The 21,981-nt window shown below is 33.0% G+C and overlaps 1 protein-coding gene and 2 long non-coding RNA genes across 3 annotated transcripts; all 3 read left to right on the top strand.

Moving 5' to 3' along the window:
* Positions 1–11,125: 11,125 nt before the first annotated feature.
* On the top strand, positions 11,126–12,185 carry LOC139855371 (uncharacterized). The gene is made up of 3 exons (XR_011761414.1): positions 11,126–11,321; positions 11,515–11,566; positions 11,678–12,185. It is a non-coding gene; the product is annotated as an uncharacterized lncRNA (long non-coding RNA).
* A 670-nt stretch (positions 12,186–12,855) lies between these two features.
* LOC139855365 (uncharacterized) lies at positions 12,856–14,919 on the top strand. The gene is made up of 3 exons (XR_011761404.1): positions 12,856–13,770; positions 13,897–13,959; positions 14,088–14,919. It is a non-coding gene; the product is annotated as an uncharacterized lncRNA (long non-coding RNA).
* Positions 14,920–19,477: 4,558 nt separating this feature from the next.
* Positions 19,478–21,394, top strand: LOC139900485 (uncharacterized). Its single transcript, XM_071883465.1, has one exon. It carries the CDS (start codon positions 19,478–19,480, stop codon positions 21,392–21,394), a length of 1,917 nt encoding a protein of 638 aa, XP_071739566.1.
* The last annotated feature ends 587 nt before the right edge of the window (positions 21,395–21,981 follow it).

Below are 21,981 nucleotides of genomic sequence, written 5' to 3'. Positions count from 1 at the left end.
CCCGGGCACCCAATTATCAAACTTAACTGTTTTGCACCCTTTGCGTAGTGTTAGAACATACACTAGACCCGAAAATATATTTCATCCGCTAACGGTAGCGAACCGTCCTAATGAGGCTCGTCAAGCCCATGTGATCACATAATATAAGTTCACGTTTACACCCTGCAAGTGTAACTAATGATAATTGAATTGAGGCTTTTTGTTCAAACCCGTACGTGGAATGTTCGTTTTCGTACTTGTGTTCAATGTATAAAAGTATGATACGTATATGTTTCTCATCCCATAGTTTAAAGCATAAAAGTTGTTGAAAGATGGGACTATGATCTCACCTCGAGTGCACGAGTATAAATGTACTTCACAAAGTAAACGTGTGCATGAATGTTGCTTAGCCTTGACCTAAACAAGTAAGTTGTATCAATTAACCGGTTACGTAACGGGACCTAAGTAGTCGGCGCCGTCAATGACGATTCGGTCCGGTCGCTACATATGTTCTCGGGTTGGCTATGGTTCGACCGTGGTTTGACCGTGGTACATATATTCCGAAGATATGCCCATGACATTAAATAATAAAAGTCCATTTATCCTATTCGGTCACACACAAAGGCCAATCATAAATTGTTTGATATACCTTCTAATCGGAAATTAATTTATTAATCTTTAGTTAACGGTTTAATAAATTAAGTAAGTTTTTTTTTATGTGTGTACATATACTTACAAATCTAAATATGTAGAGATTTGATTAGATTTTGCAAATCATATTTTATATAATATATAAGATTTGATTTGATATAAATAAGATTTGATTTGATTTATAAATCTTATTTTATATAAAGATTTGTACTATAATCATATTTTATATAATATATAAGATTTGATTTGATATAAATAAGTTTTGATTTGAGTTGTAAATCTTATTTTATATAAAGATTTGATTTTGCAAATCTTTCAAAATCTTTCAAAATCTTTATATTTGTATTATATGTATTATTGTATCAATTTTAATTCTATATAATACCAAATCTTGGTATTGAAAAGATATAGAAACTTGAGATACAAAAACACACATACAAAATGATATTTCTCTTTCTCTTTTTCAAGTAACCAAAATACTTGAGATCTATAATTGGGTTCGGTTTTGGTGGAAATAAGGAAAAAGAAAAGATCCGTTAAGAAGAAGGTATAGATTGAAACAAGGTTGGAACTTTGGGTGTCTACCGTTTAGAGGAACTCTTCTTTGGGTTTTTCATATTCGATTTTCAAAATGTTACAAAGGTTGTATTCTAATCTTCTCTTGTTTAATTTCGTTAATTTTGTTTTGTTTGCTAAAGTTTTGTACAATGGTCCGTGGAAGAGTATGATTTTGTAAAGTTTTAAAAATGCTTCCGCTCGCTTTGAATTTGTATCATACTCCAACATGTGTAACATGTATATTTATGTAAGAAAATGATTTTTTCATTCTACCATTTCATTTTACTAATCCCCATACTATCATGAAATTATGACATGTGTATACACTAATTCTCTCTCCAACCTATTTTTCTTCAATTTTCATGTGTAATTATATTTTTGAGTAACATTATTGGTAAATTGAAATAGCATGTTGATAAAAAATTACTCATCTATGTGAAACTTAATTAAATGAATAAAAAAGTTGTAATGAAAAATTTCGTAAGTTTTTTAAAAAACTATTTTCATGTAAAGATTTTTTCAAAATTTCAACAATATTTCGAATTTCATATTTTAGTTCAACTCCGATAGATGTAATCAAAATGCACATGAAAATTCAAAGTATATATTACTATTATGCATAAAGAAAAATATGTATATCACCTAGATGCCAAAAAATCTCGGGATCAAAAAAATACTCCAAAAACTCTATATAAAGTAATTTTGCTAAATTTACAACTTAATTCGAGTCTCGATATTTCAATCTTACTTCAATTTTTTCGTATATTTATATTTCTTTATTCGTTTGAAAGTTATTAACTATACAATAATCATATGAAATTTTATTAAAAATAGTGAAAGAAAACATAAAAAAAATACTAAGTTATATTATCGGTCTTCACTAGCGAACTAACATAAAAATAGTTATATATATAAGTAGTATATATTAATATTATATATAACCTTTTGTTTTAAGAATACTATTTAAATATATATTATTTATTATTTAATTTGTTGCTAGTTAATATATTTTTAAATTTAATGAAACTTAAATTGAAAACTACATCTTTTACTAAAACAATGACAAATAAGTTTTCCCTAAATATAATTTACTAAAAAACAATCTAAAATGTTGTTTTATATAATGTAATAGATAATAATATTAATATATCAAGAATTAAATTTTAATATATCTAAAAACCTTCCAAATATAATCAAAAACCTTCCGAATATTACTAATTAAAAGCTATTTTTCTACTAAATTGACACGTCATAAATTTTTAAAATAGAGCCTAAAGAAGCATGCCACGTAGGATATTTAAAATCTTATTTTATATAATGTATAGATAGATACTTAGCGATAATATGTTAAAAGCGTAATATTAGTATATGTGATATTATTAATTTTAAGTGGGTAAATATGCGATTTTTAAATTTAAGAAAATGATATATGATAAAACTCATAAAATATATTACAGTAGGATTTTGGTAACGACAACTCTAACACTATCGTTAACATGCTTTATATTATTGTACAATTTAATAATCGGTAGTTAAATAGTTATTAATAAATTCTATTTACAATGTTTTAATGCATGTTAACGACATCACTTAAAATATTTTAATGTATGTTAACGACACTACTTAAGGGTTTAAGGCTATCTTTGCTCGTTAGCAAAGTTCAATATATTAACATACTAGGTTTTGAGTCCGTACGTTGTACGGTTGTTGAAGAAAACAATTTATAAATTAGTTGACGAATTTGTAGTGTTGTTACTGTTAAACATCAGTTACAATTATGCAAACATGCTCCATGTGTATTTGTTTCATTTGTAGCTCAATTATAACTTTAAAGACAAAATAAACCAACATATGTATAATTATGATTGGATTCGGTTGTTATGCAAAGGATTAAGTAGGTATCTCATGTATATAACACCATTCATGTTCATTTCTTTACATTTAATCATTCACACACTTATACAATTAAAAGCTACAGGTAAAAAAACATGTTGAATACTTGAATACATACTCGACATGCACATAAGTGTCGATAAAATCGGTTGACCCACATACCACTGATTCAGTCAAAAGGTATCTACACTCAATCTGTACCATGTAATATATAGAGTTTTATTGATTCAATCAAAAGGTATCTACACTCAATCTGTACTATGTAATATATAGTTTCAGGGAGATGATACTCACACACAAACAATTGATCCATACACACCAACTTACTATTATACCCTTAATTTACAATTATGAAGGTTCAAGTCCCTAGATAAACTTAGGGTTATAACTGTCAATTTTGTGCTAAAAAGTGTGAATGGATCAATTTTAGGTGTGTAAATATCACCTCCCCTAGTTTTAAGTTTTATTGATTCATGTTCATAACTCGATATTGGTCCATTTAGTGAACCTATATTCCAACTAAATATTATGATTCCATCAGATAAGCAACAAATGATGTGGCAACATGTAATCTACTGTTAAATTACGGATTCAATAACTACAATGTGAATCAATAGGTAAAAATTATATAGTGGAAGATTTTGAAATGTGATCAAACATAAATTTGATTTGGTCAATCCTCACATTATTATCAATAACTATAACTATAACTAATAAGCATAATTTTAGGAGGTCAATATCAATTCAATTCATTAACTAATAGGGAGTAATAATATTTATTTACTAAACATTATATAGCTGCTTAATTTTGTGAAAAATTGTGAAATGGAAAAGTTGATTTTTCACTTGTCACAATTAGCTATATTTAAACTTTTAATGACATGTTAGCTTTTCAATCTTTCATTTATATAAATAGAAGATAGATAGATAGACTAGTAGTAAGTACACTTTAATTAATTAAAATAAAAGTAAAAGTAATTATAAAAAGAATTTTACTAACAATAACGATTGTTATTAACATGATTCTACACAACAATTTTTACCTTCAAACTGACAGTTTTATTTTTTTTGTTAGCAAAATCCAAATCCAAATAAATACAGTAATAAAAATTTAATCAAGCAAATAGGGAACTCACCGCCTTTGACTTACTTTGACCTGCGTTTAAAACACGCATTAGAAACCTATATATACACACCGTCACACATTTATCACTTATCACTTTTGCTTCCAGAGTATATGTGCAAGTCTTTCATTCTTTTTTATCTTTTTAATTTTCTAAATTCGTTTTTTATTCATTAATTTCTAGAATCATATTTGGTTTTTGTTTTGATTTCTTTAAAATGTTCATATCTAGGGTTTTTCTTAAGAAATATAGATCAAAGACATCGAAGTTAAAGGCTTTTTCTTTTGATTTTGTTAAAATAAAGTCGTCTCATAATCTTGTAAAAATCTACAAATCGTAAATATTAGGGTTTCTTTATTTTAATTCTGTTAAATTCTTTGAAATTAGGGCCTTGTCTTCGAATTTTGTTAAATTAGGGTTTTTTTAATATATTATTTCAAATCCTCAAAATTAGGGGTTTTTTCTGTTGATTTTGTTTAATATTTCGAAATTAGGGGTTTTTCATTTGATTTTGTTAAAATCTTCAATATTTGGGTTTACCTTCTGGTTTTTTAAATTCTTAAATTTAGGGTTTCTTCTGTTGCCTTTGCTAATTTTTTCTAAAATTGGAGTTTCTTTATGTGGATTTTTATGTTTTCAGAGATTGTTTTTATTTGTTGACTGAATGATGCTAGATCTTGTAAAACATATTCAAGAAATGCTCCTCCTCTTGCCAATGTAAGACCTGCTTGAATCTGGTATGATCAAACTTGTCAGCAATTGATTTCATCTAATTTATCTGGTTCAGGTGGTAGTTGCAGAGATTATCAAGCATTACCTAATTGAAGAAACCATATGGTGATCAAGTTCTGCATTACCCGAGTCGTGTGCAGTATTCTTTTGTAATATTATTAAGTTATCAATAGAAGATATAGAGGTGTAGGGGTCTTAAAGAGGACTTAAACCATATGATTTGGATGATTGTGATGCCAACTGCCAGAACCATATACGCAAAATCATTCTTGGTGTTTCCAATTTTTATAAACATGTCATAAGTTTGCTGCAACGCATGAGCTGTATATCCTGCAATTTTACAAAAATATAAGCAGATTATTAAGTATTCTAACTTCAATGGTGATGGAAAGCATGATTTGCTTAGGTAAGGCAAAACTATAAACTTTGATGTCTTGTTTATATACGTCAAGTGCTTATTTTGTTTCTATTTTTTCATTTTTTTTTTGTTGTTGTTTCATTATTTTGGGCCATGCATTGAAGCTTATAAGTCACTCGCTGAGATACAAGAGTAATTTTATAGTAAGCAGGGAGAGAAGTTTATGTTACCCATCACTGTTGCGGCAAAAGAATCTATTAAGGAGTATGATCATATGGATACAACAGGTACTTGATTTATATTATCGTATAAATCGTGGGCTTCTCTCGTTTTATTAGTGTCGTGTAAAATTTCCTCTAATATGATTTTTGTAGGAAATGTGAGCAAGCAGCATCTACTTATGGTTAATGGGGGCTGGTATGAAGATTGTTGATGTTCATTTCATGGATCCACCCAGTGCGGTTCATTTTTCATCCTTTTGTTTTTTATACTCTGATTAATATTTACTTTTAATGGGTCTATTTATTTATTTATATTTATCATTTTTGTTGGTTATTATAGGCAATGAGAGATGATTTCATGGAGATTGTTCTGAAAGACATTGACCCGAGCATGTGTCCGTGTCCAATACTGACAATCTTGTTGAGGTACAACAATCACAATCACATGAATTAATGGATAGTTTTGGTCGTTCATATTGGCAATTATCTGTAATTGTATTATATTTTCCAAAGTTTAGTTATTTCTCTAAACAAAATGATCGTCTGGACTCAGCAGTCGAGAAGTTCATAGCTCCTGATTCTGATATATCAATCCCTGGAAGGTATGTTGAGAGAGAAAAAGAACTAGTTTGCATCTTCCTGCAGGTAAAATTAATGAACACTGTTTGTTTGTTTGTTTAGTCAAAATTGTATATGTTTAAGTTGCCTCTTCAAATTTGTGATGTTTAACATGAATGACTTACCTTGTCCACCACTATTGTTATACTACAGGATGTTGGTCACTTACTTGGGTTCGAGTGATATTAATTTCTTGACTGCAGTGAAGTGTTGTGCTTAAAGTGTCATTGTGTACCCTGTTAATATGGCAGGTAACTTATGATATATATATTTCTTTAATAAGAGTTAATGATAAATGTAATGGATCTTTAATTTCGTGTAGTAGGCTTTACAAGTACTTGATGTTTTTAATGAAACAAGAGAAATACAGATCTGAAAGGGATCGTAGTGTAAGGTTTCCAGTTGTTTAATTATCGCAAAAGAGAAATTTGTTCGAACATAACTATCATTGATGTTCAAAGCCTTGTATGACACAATATCAATGTTATATCTGTGACCATGATATTGGGTCGATAGCTGTAGTATGGCAATGGAAATATGATATGCAGGAGGATTGAAGATTTTCGCTATTATTGATGTGCTGCAACTATTCTCTGACCTATACAGTTGTTTAACATTAAGATATTGCCCTCTGGTAAGTCACTCCTTTAGTCCTTCCTTAATATAGATGGGAGTTAAAAATCGCTTAGGAGTTGGGTTTTAATTATGTTAAATCTTTTATGATGAATAGATGTATGCTGAGCTGCAAATGCTATCGCCACTTTTGCTATTTTCTCTTGAAAAAGTAGAAGCATAAATGATAGTAATGCAGATTTCATAGGCAGGGCTTGACGAGTTGATAGCTTACCACAAAGATTCTTAGTTAATGATCCATCTGGTATAATATTCATAAACCAGTATATGTCTTTTAGAATCGTTACAGTATCCTTCCATGGATACAAGATTTTGGATTTTGGTGACATTAAAGACGGAAGAGATACCTGGAATGGATTCTTGGATGTGTCAATATCAACCTCTTGTTGACTTTAGAGGTGGCAAGATGGGTGAGCCGGGAACGGGTTAAAAATGTCCCTTTTATTTTATTCTTGCCGTCGTATTACTTGTGATTAGTAAATACATTGTAAGTTTGTTACTGCAACAAAAAATCTGAACTCTCAAGTTTAGTTGTGGAAATTAAATGAAGTAATTATACTCTTGGCAACTTTTAAACCCGTTTGACCCATTTGACTGACTATTCTTTTAGCTAGTAAAAAAATCAATTTTTGTAAAAGAAAGAACATAACATTAGTTAATCCGTTCAAAAGTAAATGGGTCAAAGTTGCCACCTCTAAGTTTTTTGAAGCATTTGCTCCAACTAAACCAATAAAGTTTATGGATAATGACCAAACTCATTGATAAATAAGCTGTACAGCTGTCAGTTTGCTATCAGGAAGCTTTGCAAGGTAGACTTATTACCCAAACCCACCAAGACCCAAAGCCTGTATAAAGTTATGAGTGGCTACTTTAAATTCTTTATAAGAGAAAGCTTTTTCTTCATTGCAATTCATCATCTGAAGTCTGGCTTGCTCTCTCTATCTCTATGTATATGTTCTGTTTTAAAGTTATGAGTGGCTACTTTAATTTGTCTGTCGTGGCTCTACCTTTAGAAGATATATATGTATGTCCTGCTACTCAAAATTACTTTAGTGCTGCAGGTTCTCGTAGCTATGACATGTATTGGTTGATGATAACTATTACCCGGAGGTAAGTCACTTCTTCCAGCAATCACAGATATGTTTTCAAAAACTATTCTGGAATTATAATGTTCCAAAATTATTACAATACGTTGACTCATTTTCTTTTGGCACTCACAGGACCCTTTCTAGTAATCTTGAAGTTTGTGGAGAGTGGGGCAACTATCCAGTTTGCATAACATAGGTTTTGGAAAACAATTTTTTTGAACAGATTACAAGTTTGCTGCAACCCATGAGCTGTATCTCGTGCAATTTCATAGAATTTCATGCAGATTATTGAGTGTTTTACTTCAATGGTAATGGTAATCTAAAGCATGATTTGCTTAGGTAAGACAAAACTATAATCTTTGAAGTCTTTTCTATATATTTGAAGTGCTTATTTTGTTTTATATTTTTTGTTGTTTCATTATTTTGGGCCATGCAACAAATATTTATTGTCACTTTCTGAGATATAAGATTATTTTCTAGTAAGCTGGGAGAGATCACATCACTGGTGCAGCAAAAGAAGCTATTATGATCTTATGGATACAATAGGTACTGATTTAGATTTTTTTAATTCTATAATCTGTCTCGTTTTTTGGTATTGTGTAAAGTTTTCTCAAATAAGATGCAAATGGCAAATACTTTTGGGATAATGTGACTGGTAAGAAGATTGTTGATCTCATGAATCCACCTACATCAACATCAACAAAACCCAATACCATATAAGTGGTGTATGGGGGAGGTGAGATGTAGACAATCATTCCCCTATCCGAGAATAAAGACAAGTCATTTCTCCACCCAGAGTGAAAACGCTCTCCAAGGTATTGAAAGTCATCCCTCTCTCTATTCGACGGATAGAGTTCACCCTTCCAATTTTTATACACTATTTATATCTGATTAATACTTTAATGGGTTTATAATCATTCTTGTTGGTTATGGTTATCTATAGACGACAAAACGGTCTTCAGTTGATATCATGGAGATTGTGCAGAAAGAAGTTAACCCGATCATGTGTCCAAACCTAACAGACTATCTTGTTGAGGTACAACAGTCACCATCATATGAATTAACGGTTTGATCGTCATTTATATTTGTAATTTCCTGTAAATGTGTTTCATATTTCTCTAGTTTAGTCGTTCTCCAAACTAATTGATCGTCTGGACTCTGTTCTTGAGAAGTTTATTTATAGCCTCCTGCTTCGAATAATTTTTTTCATTCCTGGAAGTTATTATACATGTAATTAATGATATAACCATGAATGCTTTTATAATAATTTGGCGGATGAAACTTGTTATGCTCGACCCATTTTACCCATTCACAAGACCCATTAGACCTATTTCTATTTATTGAGTTTTGGGTATTGATAATTAGACCCGTTTCTTTAATATTATGTATAGGACTCAATAGGTTGGAGGGAAACCCATTGGACCTTTCTTTATATTTTGATTTACATTGCTAGGCCTAAGTTTTCTCAAGACTCAATTGACCTGAAAGGTTGACCCAATGGACCCAAGGTTAGAGTATGGGTCTCAATTGCCAGTATATATACAGGATGGTGGTCGCTTACTCTGATAAGAAGTGGTTCCAGTGATAAAAATTCTAACGTGCACTGAAGTCTTGTGCTGAGTTTTCAAGAGACCCATGTTCAATCCCACCGGCTACACTTTGAGCTCTGCTTTCCAAAAAGTAAATTAATTAAAAATATGTCAGGTAACTTTTAGAATATGTTTTTAAAGAGTAATAGGTAAATGTAATTAATCATTAAATTTTGTTTAGTAGGCTTTACAAGTACTTGATGGTTTGACAGATCTGAAAGGGAATTTAAATGAAAGGGTTCCCACTTGTTTTGTTTTCTTAAAAGAGAAATTTTTTTGGAACATAAAAATTGTTGACGTTCATGGCTTGGTAATATGACATGTAGGGATTGAAGAATTTCGCTTCTAGTGCTGCAACTATTCTCGGAGCTATTCTTGGCAATTTTTTAGTTTGATCGTTCTAAAGGTTGTGCTATTTTACTTACTCAAAGGCTTAATATATGTGCGGACGTTTCCCTAGGCTTATTTTATATCTTTATTGCAATATACTTGTGTTTTCTGCATATCTTTCTCACAGCAAATGAGTACATGCTAATACGATGTCTGGTCAATATCTCCCTTTTCTAGTTTAGCTGTTTATTTGTGCCGTTTACCATCATTAGGACACCTTCATGTCTGCAGGTGATTTCATTACTGGTGGGATTGGCTGGTCGATAATGGGTGTGTCATTCTTATATTAAATCTTAGCAATTTTAATGTGTTTCTCCCAATGGCCCATCATGTACAGTTCATGTGTGTCTTGCAGGAAACTTAAACTTGAGGAGAATGTAGTGAACATCTGTCCAGAGTTCAATTCAAACACAATTAAGTTTTTAAACTTTACATGGATTAATTTTTTTTTTTTTTTTTTTTCCTCTTTACTTATATTGTATTTTTTTTCTTACTATTGGTATAGTGTCATAAATAAAATTTGTCGTAAAAAATGTTATATCATTACTTTCTCAATCTTCATTCAAACACGATTACGTTTTCGTCAGAGGAGCATTCCCCATAGCATTTGCTGGCGGTTGGACAACATAAGGAGTAATAAAATTTAAGCTTGATTTCAAGTTATAACTCAGAATATCTCGTTAATATTTGCAAGTTTATTCAAAAGTTAACAATTAACATTATGGGGTGAAATTGAGCTTGGCCCTCTTGATGAAAAATCTGCAACAACAGGTGCTGGTGATTTTTTGATAACTGTCTTACTTGGAAATATGTGGATCTTTGTCTGGTTCATCCTTCATTTATTCAAGAAATCAGTTTTTGTTATTTATATAGAGTATAGTTGTTAATTATAAGAGGTTGCACTTATGTAGTCTTTATCTCTTACATTGCTTGAAAGATATGAATCATGTCAAGATGGACGGTGGGGATTACACAGCAATGACACTTTCAGAAATTTTGTTCAGTAGGCTTTACAGTTTTAATGAAATATAAAAGAGAAAGACATATTTGACAGGGTTTAGAGTTAACGTTCCTTGCTTGTTTAATTGCCGCAAAATGACAGGTGTGGTAAAACAAAAAAAAAAAAACACAATTGTTGGCATTTCAAGGCTTGGTATGACACATTATCATAGTTTTATTTGTGACCAATATATATGGTAATATGTCAATATGCCAATGTAAATATGGTAAAGCTGATTTGACAACATGATTTTGCTCCTGGGGTAGCAACCTTTCTCAGAGCTATAGAATTCAGTTAGTTTGTTGTTGCAGGGTAGAAGTACTGATCTATCGATGGTATATTCGTACTAGTTCTGTTAAAAGTCTCTTAGTTTCAGTCAATATAGTTTTACCATTATTGATATACCAAACAAACTTGGGCCTGATATATAAACGTGTGCAGGTGAAGGCATAGAGCGTTGGTGAAGATTGTACATGCGTTCCTTTTGGTGAGTGGCGTTAGAAACTTCAAGTATTACTTACACTTGAAGAGCTCGAAAAGAAGCTAGCTGCCTGAAATATCTGACCGTTTTTGGACTTGTATTAATAGATGACTGATCTTGAGACTCTTGACCCGCTCGCTACTCAACCCCTATCTGACTTGCGTATGTTTATCTATATATTGTTGTATTTTGATTGCAGTGGCGAAGGACCTATTTGAATTCTTGGGGATAGATGAGGGGAAGGCGGACCCGTAAGTTATCCATCGACTGTAGAATTTGATGTTAACATAACCAATGGTGTAGTGTACACTGTTTAGTGATGTGGTTGAATAAACTTGTCTTCTTGTTATTTGTTCCTGCAGGTACATGAGGCTAATGTGTAAAGCATCTCGAGGTTGGTGTTGATGGAATCTTCGCAAGAGTCCAAATTCCATGTAAGTTGCTTTTCATGTCGAACTCTACTACTTGACAGGTTAGAGCAGGCTATATGAACAACTCATTATATAATAAAATTTTAAAAGCTTATTTTTATTGATAGTCAGTTAAAGTATTACAAGTTTGTTGCTGAGTTTGAAACAGTTATTAATCTATGTAAAAAGCATGTAAAAGCATTTCTGAGGTATCATTGTATGTTTGTGGAGAGTGGGGCAACTATCCAACTTGCAGAACAGAGGTTTTGAAAAACAATCTAATCCTAGGGTTAGTTTCGTTATCTGGATTGTTAACAGTTGATCTCTCCATATGCTCGCATGAAGTTTGAACTGTACTAAAATATCACTCCCTCTGTCCCATATTTTTATACTCCCAGACAGAAAACACACAATTCAAGAAATATCATCATTACACTATACGGTTTGTTTACTTTACACTTTTACCCTTTACTTCTTACTTATTTGTTTGTCTTATATGCAAAAGTTAAGGGCATGTAAGAACTTTACCTTATTATTCTTATCTATGTATAGAGGTGGACTATTAATTTCGAACAACCCAAAATAATGGAATAGTGGAGTATCAATATGGGATGGAGGGAGTACATGATTAGATGTAAATGTGAAGTTGCATAAACTGCTTCCATTTTTCATTGAACATAATAAGAATTGGTTTGAGTGGCTGAAACACGAACTCGAAAGGGCTTTTAGTGAAAGTTTACACTCTATGCCTAAACTTAATTTTACTTTCGTTGTTTCCTATAAATATGGGGCGAATACAACGGATTACATGTTATATTGGTGATCCCTTGAAACACTTGAAGTCTTATTTGTTTACTTTTCAAGTCCTAGTTGCATCAGAGGTCCTTGCATTTTTTTTCTTTATCCTTGTTATAATGTTCATATCATTATCTGGTTTCTTGGTTTCCCATGTGTGCGAGTGCTGGATGATTAGTTTGTGTTTTTTGTTAGTAAGCTCGTTTCAATTGTGACTAGATTGTGTTTTGTGTCTACATTTGTTGTTGTTGTTGCTTTCGTTCTACCCAATTTTTAGTTCTCATATGATTTTCATTACTCATCAGGTCTTTTTTCTTGCATTTTTTGGTCAATTAATTAGAAGCAGTGGTGGTCTTGTGCCTTTGCAAAGCATGGATTGAAAGAGACGTCTATGGTAAGCACGCTTAATTTTTGCTCATTTGTGGTAATATCAACTATGTCAACCTCTTTATTGTCATTGATGGTCCCAATGAAGGTGTTCTAGCATGCTTTAGTGATGTGTCTTTTGTTAAACCCATTTCCATAAATTTTAGTTTTCTATTTTAGTTTTATTTTCCAGGGATGATTTATATTTTCTGCCCTGAGAATCTCCTCAGGTGTGAACCTCTTAATCATGGGAATGGTGGTCAATCATAAAGAATCCTTTATTATTTATATCAATCAAGGATGCTACGATATTGGCTCTGCTCATTTGATGATTGTAACTTGCAGGCTTGCTTTCTTTTTTGAAATCTAGCCTACTCGAATCCATTTTTGACGATTGCTGGTTCTATCCGTCAAAATAATCCAGCTAGACCTAATTGGCATATTTTTGATGTGGTTAACCCTAACAACGAGGTCTCTTTTCACCTTTAATCACCTACTTACAGTTTTTGAATAAGTAGGCGGCGCTTTCTTGAGACCAATGGTTTGATGGTTCTGATATAGATAGCCATATAGGTACCTCTTTTTAGAATTACTTTCAGAACAGAAAGAATCCTTTCTTAATGGATCTAATCTAATATTAGACCAAACGCTTTTTGGTTCAGACATTTTTCCAGCAGCTGCTACTTTAAAAGAAATATTCCTTTTTTCAATATGTTCAAATTAAAAGATCATCTTTTACCTATAAATTTCTTTGGGAAAATATCGAACAGGTACGTGATGTATGATGTTTTGAAACACTCTTTTGTTACGAGAGAGATCACACTATCAACATTTTTTTTTCCATCTCTAAAGCTTACAGGATGGTTGGTTGGCGAGTTGGATATGTAAGTATCATCTTATTAATACATGGTATAAATATCATCAGTCATCTTATGGTTCGGTTAAATATTAAAAGACCATCATTGACTTTGAGGTTTATGCTCCTAATTTATTTTCAAAAAATACAATAGGTCAATCAGCTTGCAGGAATAGGATGAGACAAGTATGCGGTCAGAAGAGGACATGTGTGTGAGGTAAAAGCCATACATCTTTTCGGTGTTATCTCTGTTTTCTAATTATTCAGTGACTGTCGGCACTTATTTATTGCTGGTTTTTTGAACATCTGATATATGTTTTTTCGTGCCACAATGCTCTTCCTAAGATCATAAAGACTGTTTTTTTTGCTATTAACATTATATGCTTCTTTAGTGGCTGACCCCAATGAGGTAACGCCTTTTCAACTTTCAAGGCATATTATACTTAAATTAATTTCTTGTCAAATTATGAATGGTTATTTTTCTTATATAAGCTTAAGCTGATGATATCACTTCAGAGTCGGAGGTGTACGAATTTCTTCCATTGCCAAACGTGTGGTATGTTTTTTATTTATCATGTCATGAAATAAGCATCTGTGCAAAATGGAATAACAGGCTGCTAAGTAAGATCTGTCCTTGATATTTTGCTTTATATGACCGACAGGATGTGCATACGTTCGTAATCACATATACCCCATTAAAATCATAAACCTCCACAAATAGTTCAACAAGAATTTAATCTGACAATGCGATTGAAACTACAAGTCATTGACTATCTGTCCTTTCAGACACACATTTATAATCAAAGTTTCTGTGAATAATATAAGGGGTATTAATCATATTAGGGGTATTAGTCAGCTTCTTACGAATCTATTTATGTTTACGATGAATCAAATGGGAGGTACTAATCACCTTATCCAGGGATGAAACAGTTGTACTTTTACTACTTGAACTTCTATATTTGATATTATTTTAGGCTCTGATTATGAATTTAATGATGTTGATCCTGATTATGATTTTAGTTAACTGATTACCCGTACAATACAATTTCAGTATTAACCTACAATCAATTTTGAACCTTATCTAAATTTAGATGTTTATAATAGTTAATAAAAATATGTAATTCTCATGTTGTTAGTTAGACAAAAATATTGGTATATTCAATTTGATTGCTCTGTATGTACTACAATTCAACTGATAACAATTTCCATACAGTACTATAACTATAGTCTATAATTTATGAAGTGAGTTCACTCATCCCCTGCAAATATAGCCATTGTGTATTTTTGACCCGTTATGTTAACAAATAGATATATATTAATATTTCAATGTCTGTGACCTGTTTGACCCATTATATTAACAAATACGATCATAATGGATTCGTTTTGAGATTTGTGTGTGAAATTTCTGTCTCTAATATAATGTGATATGTGAATATGTGATACGTGATTCATAAGGAATTCAAGAGATGCATTGTAAGCAAAGATAGTGCTAATGTTACTTGCAATTGCATATTCTTATAGCTACTCTTTTACATGACTCATTTGTGTTATGTATGTACTTATTTTTTTATCTACTTTTGTGGGTAAATAATGCGTTCTACGGCTCTTTTTGAATATGCAGATGTTTCTTATGTGTCTACACAGGAACAAGTATCTGCGTTACTTCTAACTTCCAACTATATGTCATCAAATAGTTATTGGTAATCTCCGTCCAAAATCATGACACGTGTTTTTTTTAAAAGGTTTAGTAATTCTAGTACTAGATTAAATATTTGTACTTTATATTAAAAGCATGGATTATTTAACATTTCAGTTTTTTTTTTTTTTTTTTTTTTTTTTTTTTTTTAAAGCTAACATTTTAGTTTCATATACTCCGTAATAAATACGGAGTATAACTTTTAGAAAAGGTGATATTTTATTGATATCAATTTTAATAGGCTCACAAGATGAGGGCTTTAAGGTACAAAATTTAACTCCTTACACCATATTAAACTGCCACAATGAAATCTGTATCGAAATAAAATATGTATCGATCTTGCTATCCCCTATGACACATATCATACAATCACATTGTGCTACATCAGCGTCACTTCAACAATGGACTCACCAAAAAATGAACCAACCAGAAGTAATTAATCAATACAATGTATAACATTTAATCCGTTTAGTATAAACAAGCAAAGCAAGGAGCTTCGTGGTACAAAATGCTATACAACGACATTTAGCATCACGGGCTTTTCAATGGAACTTCAACCACACATGCTAATAATGACGTTGTTGAAGGAAGCTGCAATGAAGCTTCAACCAGGCTTCAGATAACAGTGGTCTAAAAGACATGCTATTATTTCTTCAACTTGCCACCCACCATGACACCATTGCACTTTTTAAGTTATTATTATAATTATAATTATAATAATAATAATAAATTATATCAAAAAAATTATAATAGTAATAAATAATAATCATAATATTAATTTTAATTTTAATTATTATTAAATATAATACTATAATAATTAGTAATAGTTAATTATAATAAAAATAAGAAAAATTGAATTAAATTATAATATTAAAATAATAAGGGTTTTGCTGACACACATTAAGCTGCATTGAATGAAACATTTTATATGTGTGTAACTCTTATCATTCCAAAATTGATGATGTATCAATATCATTTGTGTATTGAGAATCTTTCATCTTGGAACTTGTGGGTGGAAGGAGTGCATCATGATGAATCTATCGAAATCATTAGTGATGTTATCATTGATGAATTCAACGATGGGTTTCGAATTTTCATGTCTGAAGCAGAGAATCATTACTTGTTTGATGATAATAATATTCCGGTACCGGAATTTATGCCGGAATCGCCACCGGAGGAGGGCGAGGTGTACGTTTCAGGTGATGATTTGAAATTCAAAACTCGAACTAAAACTAGTGCAACGGTAACATCGGTGGTTCACAATTCGTTGGAGAAAGTGTCACATGCAATTTTCATGGTAAAGGTAAAGGAGACAGAGAAAATAAAAAGATCTCTGTTTTCTTCAACCAAAAGAGATAAAGTACAAGTTGCAGGGGATGGGCTCAAGGGAAATTCAACCTCTCTACAATCATCCAATCACGTTCCTTTTAAACTTTTAGAAAAAGACTATCCTACCCTTAGACCATTCGTAACGGTAGGGGACGTAAGTTGTGGGCGTGGGTTGTTTTTTGATGATTAGGACTTGTGGGTTGTTTGAGTGAATCAGTGGTGGTGTGGGTTTGTGATGTGGGTTTGTGGTGTGAGTTAGTGGAAAGCTGATGTGGCATTTTATTTTTAATTTTTTCTGTTTTATTTATTTATTAAACTTTACTAATAAATAATACTCTATGTCTAAGTTAAAATTAGGGAGTAATATAATACTCCGTTTCTAAATAAAAATAAAATCAATATGCATATGTATGTTGATATCCGTATTTATTTTTATTTATTTATTACATACACACCCACCTACTTTTATCTTCTCTCCCCAATATCTATCTTCAACTCCATATCCATGGAGTCACTGAAACTTAAATTTCCATTTTCTTCTTTTATTTCATGGTAGCTAGAATTGACATGGGACCCACTCACTGCCCAGATTAGCCATCTAGCTCGCGTCACGTGGACTATCCACCCTCCCACACCCGTCTCTCTGCGCGTTGCCAAGCCACGCACCAAACTGCTGCCCCTCTTCCCGCCCCTTCCCCACGCGCCGCTACTCCCTCGGGGTTAGCGTGGCCGGTTGCCACGTCGGCTCCCACGGTGTGAGCCCACCCCCGTTACAACCGGTCTTACCCAAATACCCTCAAAAATCCCTTCCAATTCTCTTTTTTCATCTACCTCTTTAAACCTTCCAACTAAAAGCTAGTCAAAAACTCTTACTGATAACACCACCTTTGCTAATCATGCTTCAAAGTTAACCTGACTCCCCTGCTGTTTTCGATTCTGTTACAGAAAATTCGGTTGGTTCAAAAATTATTTCGTCTAGCCCTTCAATATACGGCGAAGAGAATCAGTGTATTGGCTCAAGTTGTAAAGATTCTTGTGAGAAAATCAAAGCTAGATGCTTTCCTGTAAAATCCAGTGATGTTCCTGTTATTTTCACCAATGATAATTGCAAATTGGACAAAGGAAACTTCAAATCAAATGACTGATTAGACAATGCCACTAATCTCTCTAGTTTGTTTGATACTTCAAGTGAAATTCATCATGTAGTTGGTGAATCTTCTAAGCCAAAAAATAATAACCAGAACCGTAATCAATATGGAGGAAAAAAGCTCACTTTTAAAGAAGAGTTGGTCAATTTTGGGGTTTTCATGCCGAACATGGTCGATGACGACACTCCAAAAAAAAAAAAAAAGATTTGAGGGTCCATAATCCAATTGCACAATGTTCCACACCTGTTTCAGCAAGTAACAAGGCTGATATCTTCAAGTAGTTTTCTATGTTGTCTTCGTGGGTTCAATTGCAGCTGGTTTTCCTTCAATCCCTCAATCGATTTCTACAATTTAGGAGTATAGCTCTACAACCCAATTGGGGAAGATGACTCAAACCTTCGATTCGGGTTCGGTTTGGTGAATATCAATAGATTTTTCTTCTTTTTGGGCTTCAGTGGGTGGATTACTTCTATGGGCTCCAGTTCTATCATGATTTGTTAGGGCCACAGTTTTCTTGTCAATGCTTAAAGAGACTCAAAAATGGATTCTTCTTTTAGCTACATGTTTCTTAATTCCAATGTTGGGCTCTCAATAATGTTGCACTGTTTTCGTGGGCTTCTAAGCCCAGTAAGGGTTCCGGACCTCTCTGTTGGGTGTCTGCGTTTCCTGGATCGAGTATGCTTCTAAGCTCGGTTCGGTTGGTCTTGGTGTGTCTTTTAGGTGTTAGTCCCGATGTTTTGTCAATTTCTTTCATTTCCTTTGGGCTTACAAGGCTCTTACAATATAATATGTTGTATTTTCTTCATTGTTCCAATAAAGGTTTTTTTAATATATTAATTTTTCGCCTTAAAAAAAAAAAATTGTGTATAGTGTATTTGTTATCGATAATAAAGTTAACGATTTCCAAACCCCTTGGACATGTCTAATACAATTGTGGTAAAAAAAAAGGAAATGTTAAACGGGTTAATTTAACCATATACCATATATATATATATATATATATATATATATATATATATATATATATATATATATATATATATATATATATATATATTAATTCCGATTTATAACTAATCGTTTTCATGAATAATACTAATATCAAAATTATATAAAGAAAGTCAATATTTAAAAAGAAAATATATTCATGCTTTACATAATTCAACAATGTTTACGTTTAGCCTTTTTTTTATTATTATTTATTTTATTTTTTTTGTAAAAATGAATTAAATCGCATATGAATTAATTTTCTAGATCTCACAAACTAACATTATGTTATTCAATCACATTGTTACCATATTATTCTCATCACTCATTGCACTCCCTAGAAAATTGGTCTATTCATTGCCGTTTTTGGCATACCAAATTCCTCTCTGGAACATTTTTCTTAATCACAAATTTTCCGATCATCATCACCTCCATTCACCACCGCCACCACCACTGTAAATTGCAAGGAACCCACGACATCGAATATTTACTAGCCACATTGTTGTAAATTACCCAATTAATACGATTTGTATTACAATTATTTGACCGCCGTGGAAGGTGGTCTTTTATTGGCAATGTCCGATATCGTAAAACAGATTATATCAAGGCCAATACAGTTAACAGACCAAGTCATAAAAGCATCCGAATACGTTTGTTCGTTTAAACAAGATTGTGCTGAGATCAAAGCCAAAACCGAAAAGTTAGGTAACCTTCTTCGCCAAGTGGCCCGTGTGAACAACGATCTTTATGAACGACCCACACGACGAATAATTGATGAAACAGAACAAGCACTCGAAAAAGCGTTACATCTTGTATATAAATGTAGTCGAAATGGGCTACGTCGTGTTTTCAAAATCATACCAACTGCCATTATCCGTAGAACGTTACAACAACTTGAGAATTCAATAGGAGACGTCTCGTGGCTCCTTCGTGTATCAACCCCGTCCGTTGATCGGGATGACGAGTATCTTGGGCTACCCCCAATTGCCGCAAATGAGCCCACATTATGTTTGATTTGGGAGCAAATTGCAATTTTATGTTCGGGCACATTGGATGAACGGGCTGAGGGAGCTATATCACTCGTTTCGTTAGCACGCGATAATGAGCGATACGGCAAGTTAATTATCGAGGAAGGTGGTGTGCCACCACTTTTAAAGCTTGCGAAAGATGGGAATGAGGACGCCCAAGAGAATGCGGCCCGAGCCATTGGGCTATTGGGCCGAGATCCTCAAAGTGTGGAACATATAATAAACGCGGGTGTATGTGCTGTCTTTGCAAAAATCTTAAAATTTTCACATATGAAAGTGCAACTTGTTGTAGCGTGGGCAGTTTCAGAGTTAGCCGCAAACTATGAAAAATGTCAAGAACATTTCTTGCAAAACAATGTGATTCGGTTGCTCGTTGGTCACTTAGCGTTTGAAACGATTCAGGAACATAGTAGATATTCGATTGCTAACAAGCAAAATATGTCGATTCATACGGTGGTTATGGCGAAATCGGATACAAGCAGTAGCAAAAATGGTGTAGACGGGACAGGTGAACAAGAAAAGTGTCAGGTTGTGCGTCAGGCAGCTGGGGTGTTGAAAACGAACGATATACACGATGTAGTTACTAATACGATGATTGAAAAACCAGGCAAGAGCCGTAACGGGAGGTCACGTAACTATAGAAATAACAAAAAACAAATCGTGTTGGCCGGAGCAAGCATTAAATCGAGGGAGTTAGAAGACCCGACAACGAAATCCCAAATGAAAGCAATGGCAGCCCGGGCGTTATGGCACCTTTGTGCGGGTAATGTAGCGATTTGTAAAAGCATTACCGAGTCACGAGCACTTCTTTGTTTTGCGGTACTTTTAGAAAAGGGTGAGTATGAAATACAATACAATTCAGCTATGGCGTTGATGAAAATCACCGAAGTGGCTGAACAACACGTCGAGCTAAGACATTCGGGGTTCAAGCCGACATCTCCAGCTGCTCGGGCCGTAGTAGACCAGTTTCTCAAAATTGTTAGAAATGCAAACTCTGACTTTCTTGTCCCAAGTATCCGAGCACTCGGACACCTGGCAAGAACATTTCGTGCAACCGAAACGAGAATCATTCCCCCTATTGTCGAGCTCCTGGACAACATGGAAACAGAAGTTACCTCTGAAGCGATAGTGACGCTCATCAAATTCGCGTGCCCTGATAACTTTCTACACGTGACACATTGCAAAACGATAATAAACGAAGGAGGATCAATACATTTGATTCAACTAACGTATTTTGGGGAACAAGTGGTTCAAGTTCCGGCACTTATTCTTCTTTGTTACCTAGCTATGCATGTACCCGATAGCGAGACGTTAGCACAAGATGAGGTGCTAGTTGTGCTGGAATGGGCCTTGAAACAAGGTCATTTTACGCAAGATTCATCGCTAGAAAACATCATCAACGAATCGAAACAACGAATGGAGATATATCAATCTAGAACTACAAGAGGATCATGGATGCGGTAATTTTGGTTTTTCTGAGATTGAGAAATTTTTATCAAGTAGCGTAATTACTAATATAGAAAAGTAGCTAGCGTTTACGATGAAATTTGTGTAAAAGTAGTCTAGGGAAGCTGTAATTACTTAATTAGATCGACTTACGTACGGTTACATAATTTTATTCGATTGTAGCTAATATCACTAGTTGACATAGTTTATAAAAAACCAAACTAGCTAGTTCATCAAAATCATGTACTCCGTATTGCTTATACCTTACACATAAACAATGCACACTTTTAAGAGTTTTAACCAATTAATCAAAAAGTGTTTTGAATATTTTCTACCCATTCAGCAAAATAAACTCCACCTACTCACTACGGTTTGTTGGTTTAAATGGTTCAACCAAACTGTCTCCCGGCCAAATCACTCGTGTTTAGCTTATTTAACCGCTACTATTAAGTAGACTGCTTGACGCTTTGATGCAAGACAGTTGAATCAGGTCATTCAGGTGTGTATCTACTTTTTTTTAATCTGCATTTAGAGAGGTCCCAATGGAGACATGTCTCCAGCTTATTCATCAGCGTCTCATCAGCGCTTTCTTTCCACTTCCTTCC

Source organism: Rutidosis leptorrhynchoides, chromosome 1 (genome assembly GCF_046630445.1).
Source record: "Rutidosis leptorrhynchoides isolate AG116_Rl617_1_P2 chromosome 1, CSIRO_AGI_Rlap_v1, whole genome shotgun sequence".
Lineage (NCBI taxonomy): Eukaryota > Viridiplantae > Streptophyta > Magnoliopsida > Asterales > Asteraceae > Rutidosis > Rutidosis leptorrhynchoides.
The sequence above is the reverse complement of the archived record's forward strand: the minus strand, read 5'-3'. Positions and strand labels throughout refer to the sequence as shown.

What these genes read in the sequence shown, in the direction of transcription:
- LOC139900485 (XM_071883465.1), top strand. Translation starts at nt 19,478, where the DNA reads ATGTCCGATATCGTAAAACAGATTATATCAAGGCCAATACAGTTAACA.